The following is a 22,150-nucleotide window of genomic DNA, read 5'->3' on the forward strand; positions in this document are numbered from 1 at the left end:
TAGTTCCGTCCAATGAGGTCGCTTACAAGTAGACACAGACTTCTCGTGGGTCGTGAAAAGGCTCCTGCTACCTGAAAATTTCCTCGTCCAATCGTGTCATATTTACGAAAAGCTGACCGATGGAACTGGTTTTCCCGAATCACGTGTCTGCCTTTACACGTCTCTATCTCCGTGCCGGAAGTGAAAGAAATTCTGAAATCGTAGAAGCGTTATCGGCGATCTACGTTAGCAACGACTGAGATAAGTACGTGCGCTTTTATTCTAGCTACGGTTTAAAAATTTTCCCAGTCGATTCCTACCCCCGTTCTCGCACGATTCGACAAGGAAATTTCCCCGCTTCTGACCGCACGAAATATATAGATATATATATATGTGCAAATATATATATATATGAGAGGCCAGGTCAGCGGGGCCTCAACGCCCCAACATAGAGCGTCCGAAACTGCTGTGCCGGGACCGGGAAGAGAAGAGAGGCGCGTGAAACGCGTAGGTAAATCTCCGATAGCTTGTAATATAATTATCGCCTGTATAGTTTAGACAGGCAGGACACGAGGAGGAGGGGGGGGGGGGGGGGGGGCAGAGAAGGGCGTCGCGTGCTACGGGGATAATTAGAGGGCGACCGGAAGGGGTTAGAAGGGTAATGTCATGCAAATATACCTCATGACTCGGTGCTGCACCGGGAATAGAGTGCATTAATCCGCTAATGCACACGGGCGCCAGAAAATTAGATTCGGCCAGATTTACCCGCGAAATGGAAATGGCACCACCGCCTATCCGTATATATACGTATACACCCGGCGGACGAACCTGCACCATGAATATATTTCACCTCGATGTCGTCCGAACCTTCGAACGCCTGATATATTGCGTAAATCATCGTTTAAATAATCACGAAGCTCACAATCGAACAGATCCCCGCCTATGCGATGCGTTTTAATATGCGCAAAACCTGCCTAATCCACGCAGTAAAATACCCGCCGGGAGTTTATTCGTTCTCTTAGTTTCGGTGTAATTAAAAACCATCTTACCGCGGAATGAATTGCCGCTGTATTGTTTTCCTCTGTTTACTTTCGAAACGTATTTTTTCTCATTTTTACGGATCACGATACCGAGTCTCGGTCGTTCATTGTCGGCTCGACCACCGCCGTAAACCGTTCGTAAGCAAAGGCTTAGCCGGCCACCTGTACACATAATACAGCTAGCTGAATTGGTAAACAGGAATTCTCGATTGGCAACAACTTCCGTGTGCGATGGTGGTGTAATGGTCAGCATAGTTGCCTTCCAAGCAGTTGATCCGGGTTCGATTCCCGGCCATCGCACGTCTATTTTTTTATCACACATTTCCATTTTGCTCTCTTATCTTCTTAATCATGTTCGCATCGATCAATCTCCGTTGACTCGACCCCTCATTCATCGAACATCGAACTTTTTTTTTCGGAGTTCTAGCTTCCGTTCGAATAGTTCTAGAGTTCTTTCCAAGTTTTGAAAATAGTTCTGTCGATTTTGGTAATGAAAATCGAATTTAACACTCGGGGGGCCAACTTCACAAAACGAAACCCTCGGTCAATCGAAAGAAAGAAAGAGAATGAATATTCTTTAAAAATTTGCCGTGTTTTTATATCAAGTGTCAACCGATTCCGATGTGAGAGAAACGTTGCACGATTTTCGACTACTCTTTTTTTTCTCCTATCCGATAGAACCTTAGTTCATCCGAACGCTCAATGATCTGAAGGTTGGCGCGAAAGATACATTGTTGCTCACTGCAATATTGCAAGAACTGCGCGTATAATCGAAAATTGACGATTTTGTAAAAAAGATATAAAAAAAAATCATACGACGTCTTTCAGACGTTTTGATTATCCGAACCAGTCTCGGTTCAAATTGCTTCGGATAATCTAGGTTCTACCGTAGTTAAATTCTTCGCAGTAAATAGATCCGAGTCTACTCTCGCCGTTCGCGGTAAATACAAGGAAAAACTAGTGAACTTCCAATGTCTCTGCGGAACGTTCCGAGATGCGTCATATCCGTGAGATACACCAATGCATATCCATATAACACATCGTCTTATATAATATCGTAGTAAATCTTCCTGGTATCGTCCGAGAATCTGCTAGAGGAAAAAAAGAACGTCCTTTCCGATTCGCAAGCCTCGGTAGACAACTAGACAAGTTTTCATTGAGTCGAGGAAAATGTTATAATTGATTTCCTTTTACTTGTACACTCAAGTCCACACTCAATTATGCCTGTAAACTTATGCGAAGGTTTTATCGTGGTGTTATCCACGTCGGTGGTAACGAGTATTTCGGCAGGATGAAAAGTGCGGAATACGTGGCGTATGTGAATAAGATATTTCGAAGCGTGATACGTACCTTCAACCGTTGATCATCCGATCCGATCCGATGCGAAGGAAGCCACTTCGATGCTGCAGAATTCACTTTCCACCACAAATTCACACTACGCGATAAAACATACCGAGAAGAAACACTTTTCAAACCAACACGTAAAACGTTAATCACCAATCTTATTGCGAACGCGAATGTGCGGCGTAAAGTTCGCCGCAAACCGAATAAACAAAGCACTGGCGATGAACGAGTCGTAAACAGAAGCCGATCGAAGCGATTCGAAAGAGCGACTTCACGGGACTGGCGAGTCAGCCGAAGTTTCGATTCTGTTGTTTGTTTACCTGTCGCCCTTTTCGTTTCGAAGACCATAAATTTAGTGGAAATTTACATACTTGTATTCATGATCGACGCAGCGTCACCGTTCCGATTGATTTTACAACTTAATTCTCCACAATGTACGATCGTTTCAGACGAAAGGTCGACTACGGTCCGCCATCTTACGAGCTGCTCGCAACCGCATCTTGCAATTGTTTTTTTGGTCATTGGTGTAACTTGTGTAGATGGCTGAATCACAACTCGGTTTAGATCTGATACCGGAAGTGGACGATTTATGAACGGCGCTGTATTAGATGGTCAAACTTCGTACAAAACGTGCTGTTGCGGAAAAACTCAATTCTCGATTCCACTCTGACTAAATAATGCAGAGACTCGCACAACACTGACAAACGGATGAGCCTTTGATTTTATTTGCCTTTGATTTGCATCCTGCTTTACCCTAGAATCTTAATCGGGATTTACCAATTGAGACGAGCAGAAGTTTCTACGCATTTTTGGTACCAACTACATTGCTTTATATGTTTGAAATTCGAATAAATTTATTTAGCAGGAAAAAATAATATCGAAAATGTAATTATCGGAAGAAAAAGCGGCGACGAGCATACCAGATTTTTTCAAGAACTTCTACCTAATTTATAATTTCATGCGAAATTTGATGCCCTTTCATATGCCGATGAAAAAAATATACCTTCCGTTAGCAAAAAAAAAACCCTAATAGGCCTTGACCCGATTTTGGTGGCTCCACTTAAGAAATATCTGGTGCATTCGTGTTTTTCCCTCCTCTGAACTTTGAATATATTGTATGAAACGTTAGTGTCCTGCTTAGCTTCGGCGTATTGGCCCGGGGCGATCAAAACGGGTACCCTACATACACACTCACCGATATGTGATTCGCGACTTGTTTTGCTCTAGCCTCGTTGCAGGTATTACAAGTCCTATGACCTTCAATACGACTGATAGGTTGTAGATAGGCTTAATATTGAAAAGTGAAACTTTAAAAATCCAGATATAATCAACGATAGCACTGAAGGTCAGGCATTTTGAAACTCGTCTTATTGTTAGGTTATCTATAATCGGCCTATATTCAAAAGACTTCATTCGGTGACTCATATAGTGATACATTGAGTCAATAATTACAACTTGGACCTACACGACAGAGCTTGTAATGCTTTGCTGAATGAAATGTAATTTACAAAAGTCGATGTAACGATCATTTATCGCTTATAATCTTTGTAAATATAAATTGAAATGAGCTTCGGGAAGCCTGAACAAACGTTGACGTTGCAGATTTTCTCAGATATTTTAGAGGGCTAACAATAAGTTATTATCGGCATAGATAACAACGTGACTAATCCTGTATATGTTCGATTTGTGGAAGATAACACGTTTGCCAATATTGCGGAAGCGAAAGAGGACCGTTCACCTCGTCTTCCGTCGAAATACTTCTCGTTATTTGTGTTTCGGAATGTGTATTGATGCGGCATTGAATACTTTAGATCGTAGCTGCTTGCCGATTCTACGCCTGAGACTCGAATATTGTGACTATTAAGAATGTATATACTTTCAATAACTACCGGGGACGCTCCTTGTGGACACCACGCTTTCAGGGCTTCTTAAAAGACGTCAAATGACGCGTGCAATGACGTGGAATAAGATAAGATGCACAGTACTTACATTTCTACTTGCAGCTGGTAAACTTAAATGTATATGCAAGGTTGCCAGATGTCCCTGCAGACTCTATTTTAAGCACGTTTAGTCAAAATAAACTGACCAGCGTACAAACGTTGTTTGTCCAGTTTTATAATAATCTGACAGGAATAAATACTGACAGGAATAAACATAACTGGAATAATATCTCAACATTTCGCGAAATAATATTTTTAACAATAAATTAAATTGGGCCGAAATACTTTTGACAATTGTCATCCACGTGTGAACGCATCTCTTTTAAATCGATTAGAAGTTATTAACAAAGAATCGCGTGACTCGTCGTACGTGTTAGATGTGGCTCTCGAGGAAAATACAAGACAAAAGGATTACTTCGATGTAGAATGTATGTGCATGTGTTTACCGTGAGTCTTTGCTGATTCCGATCACTCCATAATTTGTTCGGAGTATACGGGATGCAGAAGTTGCCAAATTTCATCCAATACCCACGATACCCGGTCACGTACGCAGCGCTAATTTATGACGCATAGGTAATAATCGAATCGAAAAAATCTAAAAATCCTCTGTTCTAGGAAACAAACGACGAGATTGGAACGTTGACGGGATAAAAAGAACGCCAAGGCAACGAAACGTAGCGAAGTGAAGCGCGTGTCGCCATCTGCCGGTGCATCGCAGACTCGGCTAGATGCCTTTGTCTTTTCTCTCCTACCTTCATACCCCGTGCCAAAGCTTCCCCCGGCGATGCATGCATATTCAGTTGCGGACGGACCGTCACAAGCGTTGCACGTAAGTGAGGGTATCGACTGTGTAAACAAAGTTGAGTGAAACTCGTTGTGTTTTGAAATGCGCGAAGTGCAGAGAGGGTGAAAGAATCGCTGCGCGTGCGTTTAAAAGTATAAAAAATAATAATGAATTTACCACGAACTTCATCAGCAGGCGGCATATTTTATTACTTTAGCTGAGCATTATCTGACGCGACCTCCTGTTCGACGCCAACGCTCAGAGAGGTAAGTTCTTGGAAGAATTCGCCAGAAAAGTACAGTTACGTTTGTTCCCTCTTACGTCGGAGCCACGTATGAATTTAACCACGCTTATGCAAAGTCAGAAACCGAGTTTTTCATCTCCGTGCCACCGGCACGAAGTCCGTTCATTGACACCTGATCACACGGGTAGAGAAAGGTCAGTGCGTTGGCCTTCATCCCGAGTTTCTCTACTCCGCGCGTGGGTTACTTTGAATTTCCGGATCTGAAACCGATGCGTTCGCGACACCGGATAGTCACCTGTAGCTGAAGACACTTGAAGATAAGAATTTGCCGCGCCATTTTGAAACGGGATTATACATATATATTCGTTGTATTTTACTAAGTTTTGAAGTTCGCAGTATTTACAGGTACACTGCCATTAGTTGAGCACCTAGATTTTAAATTAGTCACTACATGTCGATAAAAGCGAAAAATCAGTTATCACCGATAATCAGGGTCACCATTTGTTCATCGTATTTTGTTGTGTTGGCAGCACTAACCAGTGCAAACGAACGAAGCTCACGTGCAGGACTCCACTTTGTTGGAGTCCGCCTGATGGTGCGGCATGTGATTTTTATTCCGTTAGGTAATGCCGGTAATGCTAAGCTGCCCCTGACATAAGCGTTATTGACAAAATTCACGCTTTGATGGGGCAATAGAACTACTACAGAGTAGAAGAAAAGATTTTCCTTTTGTCCGGCAGTCTGATAGAAAAAACAAGACAGGGCTTATCAGATCTGACGTTTTGTCGTTTCGAGACTTTTCCTTGTGCAATGTCGTATAGCCTAATCCGACCGCAGCTTCGTAATCAACAAAAATTACCTTACTCACCAGACCAATTGTATGACATTTGCACTTTTCATTTCACAGCTACAGTCGCATGCAAAAGTGTCCGCCCAAAGATAATCTTATGATTAAGTAACGCTTAAAAGATGCAAAATGGAAACACAAATATATCGTCGTAAAGTTCTTTTATTATGCAATTAAAATATGTAATTCAAACATTGTTAATAACGGTTAACAATTATTTGTAACAAAAATAACACTCTTAGCTTCTTCATAAGTGTCCGGCCAAGCATAAATTATGCACTATATCCAAAGAAAAAATATAGTAACTTGAGAGAAAATAATTGAAAACGGTAATAAATGTAAGATTTTCTAGTACCTTTTGGTCATCGAATTTACCTTCTACCAAACAATTTAATTTTAGTTTCGTCTGAAAACAGCACTTTCTTCTAATCTTCAACAGTTCAGCTCTGATATTTTTCTGCGTATTCCAATCTGGCCTTCTTATTCTTTTTACTGATGCGCGACTTTTTTAAACCCTTTATAGAGATCATCATACCTATTGAACCAAGGCCGCACCGATGTTCTGCCATGATAGCTTTGAAGTGTATGCCTACCAAGTATTGATGAAAATCTTACATTTATTACCGTTTTCAATTATTTTTTCTCAAGTTACTACATTTTTTCTTTGCATAGAGTGCGTAATTTATGCTTGGCCGGACCTTTATGAAGAAGCAAAGAGTGTTATTTTTGTTACAAATAATCGTTAACCGTTATTAACAATTTTTGAATTACATATTTTAATTGCAAAATAAAAGAACTTTACGATGATGTATTTGTATTTCCATTTTGCATCCTTTAAGCGTTACTTAATCATAAGATTATCTTTGGCCGGACACTCTTGCATGCGACTGTATAGTATATAAGAAGAATTTTAAACAATCGAATGGTGATGAAGGATACTCAAATTTTGTACACATCATACGTCGGATATTCCAATTTTTTTCCCCTTCTGCTCACAATTTCAAGCGATACGAAACATTGAAACTGAACTGTATATTACGAGTATATGAATTTTAAGTTCTTTACTCAAAATATGACAGCGCACTTCTGGGACATCCATTTTTTTTACACCCTGTACGGTGATGTGTTTATATCTATGTGTGATATATCTATGAATTTGTTTCAAGGCTCCCTTAGGAGTCTGTCCTGAGAATGGAAGAGAAACATCGGAATATCCTACTCCAAGTGCAACCAGCGATCGTCCGTGATCTCGACTATCAGAATGTCCTTGACACGCTGGTTGCAAAGAACATCATCACCTTGGCATCCAATGAAGAGATTCTTAATGCAGGAAATCGAGAGTTGCAAATCCGGAAGCTGCTATCTCACCTACCGGGGTAAATTGCTCCTTGGAGTTTTTTTTTTTTTGTCTATTTAAAGTCTATATTAGTATTTCTTTAAAACATGTTTCCTCTTACAAACCTTACTCATATTTCTTCAAGCTTTAGATTAATCAGAGAGAACATTATCACCAACTTTTTTTATTAACATTGTTCAAACTCAAAATATTACACTTTTCTGCATGCATTGAATTGTTTCTCACAATTGCACCTTTTTTGTTTGCATAATCTTTAGACGCGGTCCGAAGGCTTATTCCATATTTAAAGAAGCTATGCGACTAAATTATGATTGGATCAGCAAAGAAATGGATGAGCTCGAAGAGAATTTTGACAGTGTAGATTCATTAGATGCTCCCGTAGGACAAAACGTCCCACACCCGCATCTTCCTGCAATTCCATCGCTAAATGTGTCAAGGACAAGAAAGGTTTATTAATTTTTTCACTTTAGTAATCTCATTATACTTTTTTAAAGACTATAATCTCTCAACTCATCAACATTTATCTTTTCGAATACTTTGAAATTTAGTTTAACTTACTGTAGATCTTTATATTATTGCTGTGTAATGTTTTATATTGTATGAATTTTCTTTAATCCTGTGCTTTCAAATGCGGCGTTGATAAAATCGGTAAGTTCTTATGGTAAATAAATTAGGTACATGCAAAATTGTAATTCATTATTTTCTGAACTATGAATTCAAGAATGCCGGTACCCAGTCTCAATCTAATTTAGTCTTTCTATTACAATAACTGGCATTTATTGCATAATATTTTTGACATTTTCGAGTTCTCAGGTTTCAAACCCCGATAAATTTACCACAAAAAAACAATATCATCAGAATATATTTTACTGTTATTTAAATGGTCAAAAACTACAAGCTAATCAACTTAGGTAACCTTCTTAGACTTCTATTTTCTAATCTGCAAGTTGATATATGCAATAAAAAAAATTCAATGGACTACAACATCAATAATTGGACATGTATTTTCAGATGGAACAGTTGCGCAAAGGACTGAAAGAGTTGAAACCAAGTAATTACCTGGCTCTCCATGCGCTGCCAGGATATGGTAAATCAACTTTGGTCAGTGAAACTTTACAGGACGATGATCTTGCTACTGATTTATTCCAGGTAATGCGATTGTCGAGAACTAATTAGTCAGTCGCTTGATTATATAAACGAAATTTGTACCAATTTTTAATTGACATTTACAAAAAAACAATCCTAATGCAATTAAGTTTTTAATATGAAAAAGGCTAACAAATTTTCTGTAATCAAAAACCAACTTTTATTCATTGCCCATGACAGAAGGAAATGTACTGGATTAAATTTGGATCGGAACAATCAGTCGCAGAGAACATACTCACTCAGTTGAACATGCTTTTTCACCGAGTGAGAAATCTGGATCTGTTGACAGAACCGACTAGTGAAGACTCTCTCAAATATTTTCTGAGGCACCATTTTTCCAAACATAATCATGCCCTGTTAATACTGGACGATGTTAATCGGCGCGAAATTATCGAAGCATTTGATTTTGGATGCAAGACTCTTGTCTTGACAACTGACACAGACATACTGAGAGGAAAAAAATGCGATATCATTGAGGTGAGTTTTCCTGCCTTGATAATGTTTGTACAATGCAAAAATTTACTATTGCCTGGAACGTAATTTCAGTTTTCTCTTATTTATCTATTTACTTTTTGTGCCGTCATGTCTAGCTTTGTTTTGATAATTCTTTTTCTCAACTTGTTTCAGATGAACGAGGGCTTCACCCCGAAAGAATCGCTTGCCTTGTTTGCCAAAGCTATCGGTGTCGATGCCTCGGAGCTGCCCAAACAGGCTCGCCAGATACACGAGGAATGCAAGGGAATGCCTCTTATGATCGCGATGTTTTCAGCCCAATTTGAAGATGTCAAAGAGAGTCTTATCGAAGGTGATAAAAGGGCTGACACGTGGTCTTACTACCTCGATGCATTGAAGAAGAAGAAATCTGCGTACGTATCATGAATAGCCAAGTGTTAATTTTTGTCTTGATTAAAAAAAAGAAAAAAAATCGTTACATCCCTGCAATATTTTTCGCGTTAAATTGAGCAACTAACAGCCACTATCCATTCATGTATTTCTTATTCATTGCAGCGTTTTGCAAGAGAGTCTCGACAAGTTGAAAGCGATATTCGAAATGTGCATAAATAAGCTTTCCAAAGACGAAATACATTACTATGAAATGTTTGCTATATTCCCTGAAGACGTGAACATCACAACAAAGGTTTGTTAATGAAAAAAAAAAGAATATCCAATTTTAATAAACTAAAAAAATGAACTAACTAATCTTACCATCCTCAATTATGCTCCTTGCAGACATTGTCAATATTTTGGGATCTGGATCCACCAGAAGTCGATTTGATAATGTCTAAATTTTGCAAAAAATCAATGGCCGTGAGACAGTGGCATGTACATCTAAAAACATATATATACGGTGTTCACAACTTGGTGCTGCGTCACCTTCGAGACAAATTGACAGCAGAATCCTTAATGAATCTCCATAAGACTTATGTGAATAAAAATTTTGAGGCATGCAACTGGAAATTGTCAAATCTCCCAAAGGACAATTACATCTATTCTTATATTGGACACCATATGGAAGAGGGAGAGTTACTAAAAAAATTTCCGGAAGTTTATCTTAATTTTAAATTCATCGAGGCAAAAATCTACCATATCGGTCCTGGTGATCTTCTAATTGATTTAAAAAAGTACAGAAAACACATTACCCAGGAATCTCCAGAGCTCTTGGATAAGGTTACAGATCTTGAGAAATTCCTCGTACAACAGGCCTCAACCCTCGCCGAATATCGAAGACGGAACTGCCTCGACCTTGTTCAAGTGGCCCTGAAACACCCATATTCGGGCTTTGTCAGAGACATGGCTGAGTCTCTGGCAAATGAGCGACAGAGCAGCCTCTATTTAAGCCATTTGAAGAACAACAATCAGAATTTGAATTCTCTGAGCGATGAATTATACATGCAGGTGCGATCTGTCGCTTTTACTAACGAAGCTAGTGTGATCCTCATAGGAAATGACATGGGAGAAGTTGTGTTGTGGAACTGCCACGACGGGCACCACGTTGTTTTTTATGGGAACAATAGGGATTATCCCATCAGAAAGATTATCACTCCGAGGAACGGAGAGTACTTTGTCTCTATTAGCGAAGACGGTACAGCAAAGTTATTCGATCTCAGCAAACAACGAGAGTTTTACATGAAAACTCTCAATCCTCGAACCAGGCAGAAGGACTGGAAAACAATGTACGAAAACGATATCAACCAGGATCACAGTAAATTTACTTTCGCAGTCAAGGATCAGAAAATTATGGATATTTCTATTTGCTCAAGTAGCCAGAAAATTGCTGCCTGTACCAAGAATGGGAACATCATGGTATGTTGGCCATTTTATTAATTTCTTAATCTGATATTTTGTCCAAGAAAAGCACTAGGTACTAAATTAAGAGAGAAACATGAACAAAATGATTAAAACCTGTGTCAAAACGTACAATGTTTGAAATTTGAGGTCAATGATTGAAATTTTATAACAGAGTTCATTCCTTGTTGTACAATATCGACCGTAATAGATACTTGAACAACTTTTTTCCTTCCTCAGGTATGGAAGTGGACCGGCGAAGTTTTAATTGATCAAATTTCAATGGCAGGGTAAGTTTTGATGAAAAATATCAATGTTTGACGATTGATCCTAAATTCGTTACAGACGTTTTGAGCATAACGTTCTGTATCATTTTTATAAAATGAGCATCATCCTAGCCGCACGATCGAATAATTGCAACTTCGCTTTCAGCAATTCAACGTTAAACTGCATTCTGTTCACGATATCCAGTACGAAACTTCATACCGTAAACCTAGAAACAGGAGCTCTGACTATGTATGACGCTACGCACGGCAATTACGTGACGCAATGTACCCTCTCCTCTGAGATGGTAAAAGTGATATCACTCCTCTCTGTTCCGGGGGTTGCCAATATTATGATTGGTTTGTTGGATAAAAAATTATTCTCCGTCACCTGGAAACTTGACGAAATCACAGGCTATCCTACATATCACGAATTTGCCAAACTTGCCGATGAAACGGTGACATATACTTGCGCAGCTTTGACTCAAGATGGCCGGTACGTCATCACTGCGGACACTGGCTGCTCTGTTACTATTCACAGTCTTCAAAACGGGTATAAAACAATAAAAACGTACAAGAAATCTGTTACTAGCCTTGATACTCAGTGGCTAGAGAATGAACGCTGTCACATGGTAAGTGATTTTGTTGCTCAGTACTCGATAGAATTTAGTTCCTTTATTATTTCTCCATTTATTTCAACAGATCTGTGCCGGCAGTCGTGATACACTTGTGCCAATGGTCCACAGGTGGAGATTTGACCCTACGGAGAATCCTGTTTCTCAAAGGTAAAGCATCCCCGTAGTACAAGAAATATGTTAAACTGAAACGTAAATGAAGAAAGATTGATGGCAATTTTTTATTTTTCTTTCAATTTTTCACTTTATTTTTATAAATTTTGTTCATCGGTCTACAAATTAATTTCATCGACATATTGCTTTCCTGCTTTCAGACTGCCCCTGTTTGACGCAATTGTCGAATCAGTTGAGAAAAATATTATTGCTGTAGCGACATCCAATAGAACAGTGCAGATTATTCAAAATGACAATGTTATCGCCGAGGCACCATCGGTTAACGCGAAGATAACTAATATAATGTTTTTTGAAGACAAAAATCGAGTCGCTTATGCGACTGAAGGGGGTCAAATATTCTTGTTTGACTTAAAACACAAACATTATGATCAAATATTGCAATTGTCGTATTCCGTGAGATTTATGACTATACTCGGAATCGAGGAGAAAAATGTAATCGTGTGCAATAATGGACCCGCGGATTTGCAGGTGCGAGATTTTCCATTTTATCTATTCTATATTTTCTATTTTTTTCTATTTCAGTTGTTTACTGTTCAGTTTAGACGGTTGATTAAGTTTTTCTTTCTGTTTTGTTTTTCAACTTACCGTTCTCCGAGTTTCAGATCTGGGAGGGTCCTGAGGATAACCAATTAATTGAAAATAGCGGATCTGTGATATTTTCCAAATATTTAAAAAACGTGAAACACGTGTTAACCGTAGCCAACGAAGTTGCAAAACTATGGGACCGGAAATGGCGGCTTCGAGTTAAGTACGTGCCGACAAAGATGGGTAAAGTGAGCTGCTGCTCTCTCAGCGACGAGGAGAATTATTTAGCACTAGCCAACGCCTCGGGATGTCTCACTATTTGCAAACTGGTGCCTAAGAAAGTTGGTAACACTATAGCGTTTCAAGAAAATACCGTCCAAAATTTGCCTGATGAAATAACAGCCTGTAATTTTTCACCCAACGGAACTTTACTCGCTGTCGGAATGAAAAGGGGTAAAATTATGGTAAGCAATTTTACTATATGATTGTTTTTGTTTTTTTTTTTTTCACCTTAATTTTACCACAAATTTGTTAATTTACATACGCGTTGAACAAGATGTTGAAACTGCGAAAGTTGAAACATCTTCAAAAGCGAGAGGAACAAGACTGATATATAATTATACTTTATTCTCAATATCCCCAATCAGATAATTGATGGAAAATCTAGTAAGGAGATACAACTATTAGATCTCCATCGTCGAGCTGTAAAACAGCTATATTGGGGACCTTCGAGCCTCAACGAACAGATTCTTCTCTCTTTGAGCAACGAGATGGCCTGGTGGAACATATCTCGAATTGGTGAAAGCTCGTCGCAGAATAATATAGCAGGTTCTAATCGACAAATTAGTCAAAGCTACACAGACCTGACGGTTTCTTCTAATTTGAATGTAACCACTGATCTCAATTTACCTCGCGAGCCTTTGAAGAATAGCCAAAGTTTTCAATTCAGTAGCGTTATACAAGAATCTGAAAATAAATCCTTGAACAACAACCATGATGATGCTACTGAAGAGGTATCAAATTCAACTGGCAGTGCGGTTTCAGCTTATTCGTCGGAACAGGACACAAATGAGATTAACGGCAATGGTCACAACTCTCCTTCCTTCTGTTGGTCTGATAAACGGCCAAAAGATTTCGATACACCCGGTTTGTTGAGCGTTATTAAACTTGACGGTAATTTAGCGACTAATGTATGCATTTCAAAAAACTTTAAAAGGTTCATTACCATTGATGGCGAAGGCTCAATTTATAACCTAGCTGTTATTGAAAAAAACGGAATGAATAAACATCACACCATTTCATAACAATCGATGACAACTGCCGTTAACAACGGTGGGCATTGGTTGAAACCAATTTTATTGTATTTAGTTCGCAATATCGCATCCCATTTCCTCAGATTTATAATACTTGGTATAAAATCACCGCTTCTGAGGTAACGGTGTGATTACTATAATTTTTTTTAATCATTCAAATCTTTTTTCTAATCTCTAGCAGTTTTATACAAAAAAAAAAAAAATTATTCAAAAATACACAGCATCATTCATTTCTAGTTTTCTCATTAAAACTAAAACAGAGAAAGAAAGAAAAGAGTCTTACTATTTTCAATAATCTCTTCAATCTTAATCACAAATTACTTTTTACCACTGCCGATACGTATTTCGAACAGTCAGATTCAGTTTATTTTTTTCTCCCAATTTTTTTTCATGAACAAATTACATTAGCCATTGATTTATGTATATAATACTGTATTACCTCATTGTATGGTGCATTTATTTTATTCTTAGTACTTTTGATATAAAGTTTTCCTTTGGAAACTCTATTTGTACACATCCTAATCAATCCTTTTTGGATAATGTATACTTTTTACTTGTATTTTACACTTGATTTTGAATAATTTTTTTACTGCTCTTGTCTAGGGTAAGATTATTAAAAGTAAATGAAACGAAAAGAAAAACATTGTGATATATACATATATATATATATACACATGCGCATACACATATAAATATGTATAATATATATGTAAGCCAATAATTATATTGTTGGGAAGGAATGAAGATTAGGGTGATAATCCACACATGCAAGATGCAGTTAACAACTGTAATATTAAAAATATGTACAAATTAGTGAAATACAGAGATATTACCATTTACTAATAATCTTATAGCTAACCTGAATCTATACAATTGCCGATAGCAAACCCTTGTGTACATCAATATAATAACCTTGATGCTAACAGCTCGGAGTCTTGTTACATACTGACTCTCACACGCGTGTCAATAAGCGACGCAGCCAAGCTTGATTACGCACAAGCTTACATCCCCCCTTTTTAAGACCGAGGGTATGTTCCGTCGGTGTAAGGAACCAACTTACTAGCATGAAAAATATTTGATTCCCTTTTTCTCAATCCACTGTCTAACAAGAACATTACATCAGAAATTTTCCCTTTAATTTTAAACGGACCTACTCTAATTGGATCTATTTTATTTTTATTTAATTTATTTACATTTTGTACATAAGCTAAGTCTCCTACATTGTAATTTATTTTCTTTACATTCTTATCATAGTATTCTTTATTTTTGTTGTGAATTTCTTTTGATTTCATAAAAGCTATTTCTCTATTGTTGACTAAGTTTGTTAAATTATTGTCGTTCACTTCTTTGGGTAAAAATGAATCGTTTAATCCTGTCAGCAAATAATTAGGAGTGAATCCGGTCGAACTGTGAATTGTGTTGTTGTAATCCTTTACACATTCTTCCGCCACCTGAGGCCATGATTTATTTTTATCATCATAAATTTTACACCTTATTCTGTTTACCAAAGTCTGATTTGTCCTTTCGTTTAATCCATTAGAGAATGCGCAATCCACTGCTGTAAAAACTAATGTTATTTTCTGTTTTTTTAAATACTGCTTAAACTGTGCTGAATTTATACCAGGATACTGATCTGATAAAACTAATTTAATGCTTCCATTTTTTTCTACTTTCTTGATTAGATTTATAAAATCTTTTGCAACTTGAGTCTTTGAGGTTATTATGTATGCAAATCTTGTGAAATGGTCCACCGCCAAATGTAAATATTTTTTTTTTTTTTTATTGCCTTTGAAACCTCCTACTGTGTCTATAGACACTATTTCGAAAGGTTCTTTTGCTGGTCCAAGTTGAGATAAAGGGGCTTTAAAGATGCCTATTCTCGATTTGTTTTTAATACATGTTTCACAGGCTTTACAAGTTAATTTTATGTGTTTATACATATTTTTGAAATAAAACTTTTGGCCAAAAGTTAAAATTAACTGTTTTGTGCCTATATGACCTTGATCAACATGTACCTTGATGATAAGAGACTTTCCAAATTCTTCAGTGATCCATATTTTTTCTCTATTATTTAGAATTTTATAAATTATTCCCCTTTTAATAACACATTTATCATCAGTTTTTAACTTTTTTTTATTTTCTTTGATATCCTCCAATTTTAGTAAGTTTGTAGTTTTTATCACAGAATCACTTATTGTATCCTCGTGTGATTCCAAAACCGGATTTCTAGACAAGCAATCGGCTTCAATGTTTTCTTTACCTGGATTATACACAATTTCAAAATCAAAATGTGAAATGTAATTCAAAATCTGAACTAGTTCCATATCATTACTTTTTTTTATGTTGAATTTTTCCAGTGGTCTATGATCAGTGAATACAACGAACTTCTTGCCTATCAAATGAAATTGCCAGTATAAAATGGCTTCTTTAATAGCTAAACATTCTATAAAGATAGCTTTCTTCTTTTTCTGAGCTTCTGTCAACTTTCTAGAAAAGAAAAACACCGACTTTAACGAGTTATCTTCCTGAGGCTGCTTCAATATTGCCCCAACTCCTTCGATACTTGCATCAGTGAAAATAAAAATTGGAGCCTCTGGATCAAAAATTGCCAAAGCGGGAACTGTGTACAAATATTCTTTTGTTGAATTAAAACTGTTCCTACACTCTTCAGACCATTCTAAGGATACATTTTTCCTTAACAAGTTTCTTAAAGGATCTAGTAAGCCAACATGATTTGGTATAAACTCCAGATAAAAATTTATCTTGCCTAGAAACTGTCTAATTTGTTTTTTTGTCGTAGGAATTGGAAACTTCTTAATAGCCACTAAATTATCGTTTATTGGTTTAATCATATTCTTTCCAATTTCGTGTCCCAAATAAGTTATTTTTTCTTGGGCGAACTGACATTTATTTTTATTCAATTTGAAACCTTGTTCATACAATGCTTGCAGTACTCGCTCCACATGATATAAATGTTCTTCGGAGGTTTTGGAGAACACCAATATATCATCTATGTAGTTCACTGTGAAAGCATCTAATTTATTTTTCCTTATTACGCTTGCTAAGACTCTTTGAAATATAGCAGGAGCCGATTTCAGACCAAAAGGTAAACATCTCCATTGCCAGTGTCCATGATGGGTTACAAAAGCCAATTTATATCTATCTTTTGCACGCACCGGGATCGACCAAAACGCCGAGTTTACATCAAATTTTGAGAAAAATTTACAATTTCTGGCTCGTATTGTGAGATCATCTATCCTTGGAAAAGGTTGTCTTTCTGGCACTACAATTTTGTTTAGCTCTTTAAAATCGATACACAAGCGTGATCTTTTTCCTTCTTCTCTCTTAAAAACCATGGTTACAGGAGCTGCATAAGGACTGCTTGACTCCTCTATTAAACCTGCATTCAACAAATCCTCTATTTGTCTCTCAATCTCTAATTTATCTTGGAAAGAGCATCTGTAAGGTTTCTTTGAAATATATCTATTTTCTGTCAATTTCACTGTGGCTTCATAATCTTTTACTATTCCTACATCAAACTTTGATTTGGCAAATATTATTTCATGTTTCTTTATCATATCCTCTATTTTATTAGTACTTATTTCATTATTGTTACTTTTCTTATCTAAGTTTTTATTTTTCTGTTGTTTCTGTGATATACACAAATTTTCGCTCTGACAGAGTTTGAATTTTTTTATTGAATCCAATCCCAGTAGAAAATCACAATCAATACCTTCCTTAACTATGAAAAACGGAAAATCTTCTTCTAAGTTACCAATTTTAGTACGTATTATTGCAATCCCTTCTGTTTTCGCCGTTCCAGCTACACCTTTAATAGTATCTCTCCCACCTATTATTTGTTTAAAATTTCTTTTATCATTCAAAAAAGAACCGTTAACCATAGAAATGTTGGATCCAGAATCATATAGACCGATTGCTGGGCAACCATTTGCAAAAAGCTTAATTTTAATAAGTGGGAGAACTATTCGTTTTTTGCTTCCTCATAACTTGCTACTACTTCCTGTAATTCATTATTATTTGTAACTTTTATATTTTCATTTTTAAAATTTTTAATTTGCCTATCTTTATTACGGCATATATTTTCTGGATGTAATCTATTTTTGAAACCCAACTTCTCACAAATAGTGCATGGTTTTTTTTCACTTTGCATTCTCTTGTTTATGTTATCATTTTTCGGATCGTTGATTTTACCTAGTTGTTTTAATTTTGACATTAAGTTTTCTATATTTGCGATAGATTTCCTATCTAACTTATTTTGAATGAATTTTGGTAAACTGATTACAATCATATTAATTTGTGTGTTTGTAGATAAGCTATCATCCGCTTCCAACAACAATCTCCTTTTTTTTAACGCATATTCTAATAACGAGCCGTTATAGAATTTAAAATTATAGGCATACGCTATATCCGTCCAGGATTGTACAGAGAAGGTATCAATGAAGGCGTTATTCCATGCCTCCCAATTTAACAAAGAGTTCTGCCTAAGAAATACATTATACCAATCTAAAGCGGATTTCTCTAAAAACAATCGTAATACTTCAGCGTATTTATTTTTTACAATCCCTACTCTGTCACATTCCTGCACAAATAAATTAATCCACACACTAGCATTTATATTTTCCGTGTCGAACTTTTCAATCACTATATCTTTTATCAAATCGCTAGTTTTTCTTTCAAATGTGACCGTTGACCGTTCGTTTACCTCTGACTCTTGCTCTGTTGTGATTTCTTCTAAGTATTCATCAAACAACACGACGTTTCCTTCTGTATCCAAGTAAATATTCTCAAGGTCTTCAGATAAGGTCAATACCACATTGCGAAATTTATTGCGGATCTTCAAACTTTTAACAACATTCTTCACTATTGGGTTTTCAAAAAGCTTTTTATGTTGAGCACTAGTCTGCTTATCTGCCGGAAACGAAAAAATTTCCTCTTGGCCGAGCAGCTGTATTCTTTTCACTTTAACTACGGTGCTTTTTGAATCCACACCGGGCTCCGAGACAAAATAAAACTTTGCTTTACTCTCCATTGTATAGATTTGTAAGCCAATAATTATATTGTTGGGAAGGAATGAAGATTAGGGTGATAATCCACACATGCAAGATGCAGTTAACAACTGTAATATTAAAAATATGTACAAATTAGTGAAATACAGAGATATTACCATTTACTAATAATCTTATAGCTAACCTGAATCTATACAATTGCCGATAGCAAACCCTTGTGTACATCAATATAATAACCTTGATGCTAACAGCTCGGAGTCTTGTTACATACTGACTCTCACACGCGTGTCAATAAGCGACGCAGCCAAGCTTGATTACGCACAAGCTTACATATATATTATATATATATATAAATATATATAAATAAATAAATATAAATTTATAACTATAAATAGGTTATGTATAGACCAGAAGTATGATTATCAATTTTTTTTTTTTTCACATCGCCGCCCGAATGAAAAACATGAAAATACATACGTCGATGGCTGATTGTAAGCACAAAAACATTGGATCTCAAAATTTGGTTCTATACGATCGTATCTCTAATAACAATGTCATTCGAAAATTTTTCCGCTTTTTCGCTACTGAAGAAATATTGATACTGTTCAACACGGAAATGCGATTAGGATTTAACTTTTATTTCCCTCATCATGGCTCATTTGTGGAGCATAATTAATTACTACAGTTGTTATCTAACACGCTCGATTATTTTCGTCAATTGCTCATTGATGATGATTAATTAATCGTTATTCTCAATTGCGCGATTCAAATATTTAATATCTTTTGGCACATGACTGAACTTAATCACGTTTTGTAAGAACCAGCAACAATAATTTTAATTTCAAATCGCATGCACGCAGCTGCGGGGCAGCCTTAGGAAATGTTACAATCTGAATTTTAACTCGATATACTTAAAATTGAAATCAAATCTAAAGTACAATAAAATTCTACGATGCAATGTTGTTCCGCTGAGCCATCGATATATGTATAATTCACTTATCGACAAGATATAAGCTTAAAAAATGTCATCTAATTTAGATAAAACCGATTATCACTGCACTAATACCATCGGTGACCTCGATGTGGTTTTCAAGGATAGGAACCTGGCTGTTATTGAACAAAGAGGAATGAATAAACATCTCACCAGTTCATAACAATCGATGACAACTGCCGTTAACAACGGTGGGCATCGGTTTAAATTAACTTTATTGTATTTAATTCACAATGTCGCATCCCATTTCCTCAGATTTATAATACTTGGTATAAAATCACCGCTTCTGAGGTAACGGTGTGATTACTATAATTTTTTTTAATCATTCAAATCTTTTAGAATCAAACAAGAATATTTGACCTCCTTCAGTTGCATAAGCGACTCGATTTTTGTTCTCAAAAAACATTATATTATTACATTATTATATAAATTAATTTGTAGACCGATGAACAAAATTTATAAAAATAAAGTGAAAAATTGAAAGAAAAATAAAAAATTGCCATCAATCTTTCTTCATTTACGTTTCAGTTTAACATATTTCTTGTACTACGGGGATGCTTTACCTTTGAGAAACAGGATTCTCCGTAGGGTCAAATCTCTACCTGTGGACCATTGGCACAAGTGTATCACGACTGCCGGCACAGATCTGTTGAAATAAATGGAGAAATAATAAAGGAACTAAATTCTATCGAGTACTGAGCAATAAAATCACTTACCATGTGACAGCGTTCATTCTCTAGCCACTGAGTATCAAGGCTAGTAACAGATTTCTTGTACGTTTTTATTGTTTTATACCCGTTTCGAAGACTGTGAATAGTAACAGAGCAGCCAGTGTCCGCAGTGATGACGTACCGGCCATCTTGAGTCAAAGCTGCGCAAGTATATGTCACCGTTTCATCGGCAAGTTTGGCAAATTCGTGATATGTAGGATAGCCTGTGATTTCGTCAAGTTTCCAGGTGACGGAGAATAATTTTTTATCCAACAAACCAATCATAATATTGGCAACCCCCGGAACAGAGAGGAGTGATATCACTTTTACCATCTCAGAGGAGAGGGTACATTGCGTCACGTAATTGCCGTGCGTAGCGTCAAACATAGTCAAAGCTCCTGTTTCTAGGTTTACGGTATGAAGTTTCGTACTGGATATCGTGAACAGAATGCAGTTTAACGTTGAATTGCTGAACTGCATAAAATGCAGCAACAGACTTGTTCCATTTGAACAAAAAAAAAAATAAAAAATACACAGCATCATTCATTTCTAGTTTTTTCATTAAAACTAAAACAGAGAAAGAAAGGAAATAGTCTTACTATTTTCAATAAGCTCTTTAATCTTAATCACAAATTACTTTTTACCACTGCCGATACGTATTTCGAACAGTCAGATTCAGTTTATTTTTTTTCTCCCAATTTTTTTTCATGAACAAATTACATTAGCCATTGATTTATGTATATAATACTGTATTACCTCATTGTATGGCGCAATGACACATCTATTACAGAATCTTGGTGATCGGTCAACTAAGTAAACGTATTTTTAGTTAACGTTTCGACCCGGATATGGGCCCTCCTCAGAGCGATTTATTTATTCAACTGTCAAGAACAACAAAAAAATTCTTTTTAAAATAATAATACTAGAAGTACAATCAGACAATAAATATTGTAGATGTAATACTCTTAGGGCTATTATATATTATTGGTTAGTAAGAACAATTTAATTAATTGAAAAAAGAATGGCCCAAAGTGTTATTACCTTTTTTTATAAGTAAGTGGACTAAGATGTAGTCGAATTCACAATTCACAATTGGTGGAGACAATGTTCTTTGAGTGACGGCAGTCAATGTCAATCTTCTAGTTATTTTACACGTAGGAGTTAATAGTTGGAAGTCATTAATTAAAAAGATTAAAGAACTATGTTTCTTCACAGTCAGTATGTCATTGTGTTAAAAGGTTTTTAAAGAAGGTCTTTTTAGCAGTAAAATTAATTTGCAAGTGTCCAAGAAGTGGAGGTAGGCTCTTTATGACTATGTTCCACATGTCTAACCAAAAATTATTGTTAGTTGAACCGATTCGGTCAACAGGTGAATAACGACTGATGGGAGAAACAAATATGATCCAGAGTGAAGGTGAGCCAAATATAAACAATTATACAGAAAAACAGCAAATATTTTGTGAAAAAAATTTATGTAGAAAGGACTGTGTAATGGGGACAAAAAATTTTTTTGTATCCAGTTAAGGTTAAACAATATTTGTTGTG

The 22,150-nt window shown here is 36.4% G+C and overlaps 1 protein-coding gene and 1 non-coding gene across 3 annotated transcripts; both read left to right on the plus strand.

Moving 5' to 3' along the window:
- The first annotated feature begins 1,247 nt into the window (after nucleotides 1-1,247).
- On the plus strand, nucleotides 1,248-1,319 carry Trnag-ucc. Its single transcript has one exon. It is a non-coding gene; the product is annotated as a tRNA-Gly (tRNA).
- A 3,777-nt stretch (nucleotides 1,320-5,096) lies between these two features.
- On the plus strand, nucleotides 5,097-14,716 carry LOC107218403 (apoptotic protease-activating factor 1). 2 transcript variants are annotated; one of them, XM_015656261.2, is made up of 14 exons: nucleotides 5,097-5,353; nucleotides 7,345-7,554; nucleotides 7,793-7,982; nucleotides 8,547-8,684; nucleotides 8,862-9,158; nucleotides 9,309-9,547; nucleotides 9,690-9,819; nucleotides 9,912-10,985; nucleotides 11,208-11,257; nucleotides 11,400-11,862; nucleotides 11,933-12,015; nucleotides 12,180-12,507; nucleotides 12,642-13,028; nucleotides 13,212-14,716. In XM_015656261.2, the coding sequence occupies exons 2-14, from the start codon at nucleotides 7,370-7,372 to the stop codon at nucleotides 13,866-13,868; spliced, it is 4,221 nt and encodes a 1,406-aa protein (XP_015511747.2). In that variant the 5' UTR covers nucleotides 5,097-5,353; nucleotides 7,345-7,369; the 3' UTR covers nucleotides 13,869-14,716. The 2 variants fall into 2 exon arrangements, with proteins under 2 accessions (XP_015511747.2, XP_046597340.1); XM_046741384.1 differs by having other exon boundaries at nucleotides 8,556-8,684.
- The last annotated feature ends 7,434 nt before the right edge of the window (nucleotides 14,717-22,150 follow it).

The sequence above is a fragment of the Neodiprion lecontei genome, chromosome 5 (genome assembly GCF_021901455.1).
Source record: "Neodiprion lecontei isolate iyNeoLeco1 chromosome 5, iyNeoLeco1.1, whole genome shotgun sequence".
NCBI lineage: Eukaryota > Metazoa > Arthropoda > Insecta > Hymenoptera > Diprionidae > Neodiprion > Neodiprion lecontei.

Coding starts and splice junctions, on each gene's coding strand:
- LOC107218403 (XM_015656261.2), top strand. CDS start 7,370: ATGGAAGAGAAACATCGGAATATCCTACTCCAAGTGCAACCAGCGATC. Junction 7,555..7,792: donor CTGCTATCTCACCTACCGGG/GTAAATTGCTCC, acceptor CATAATCTTTAG/ACGCGGTCCGAAGGCTTATT. Junction 11,258..11,399: donor GATCAAATTTCAATGGCAGG/GTAAGTTTTGAT, acceptor CTTCGCTTTCAG/CAATTCAACGTTAAACTGCA.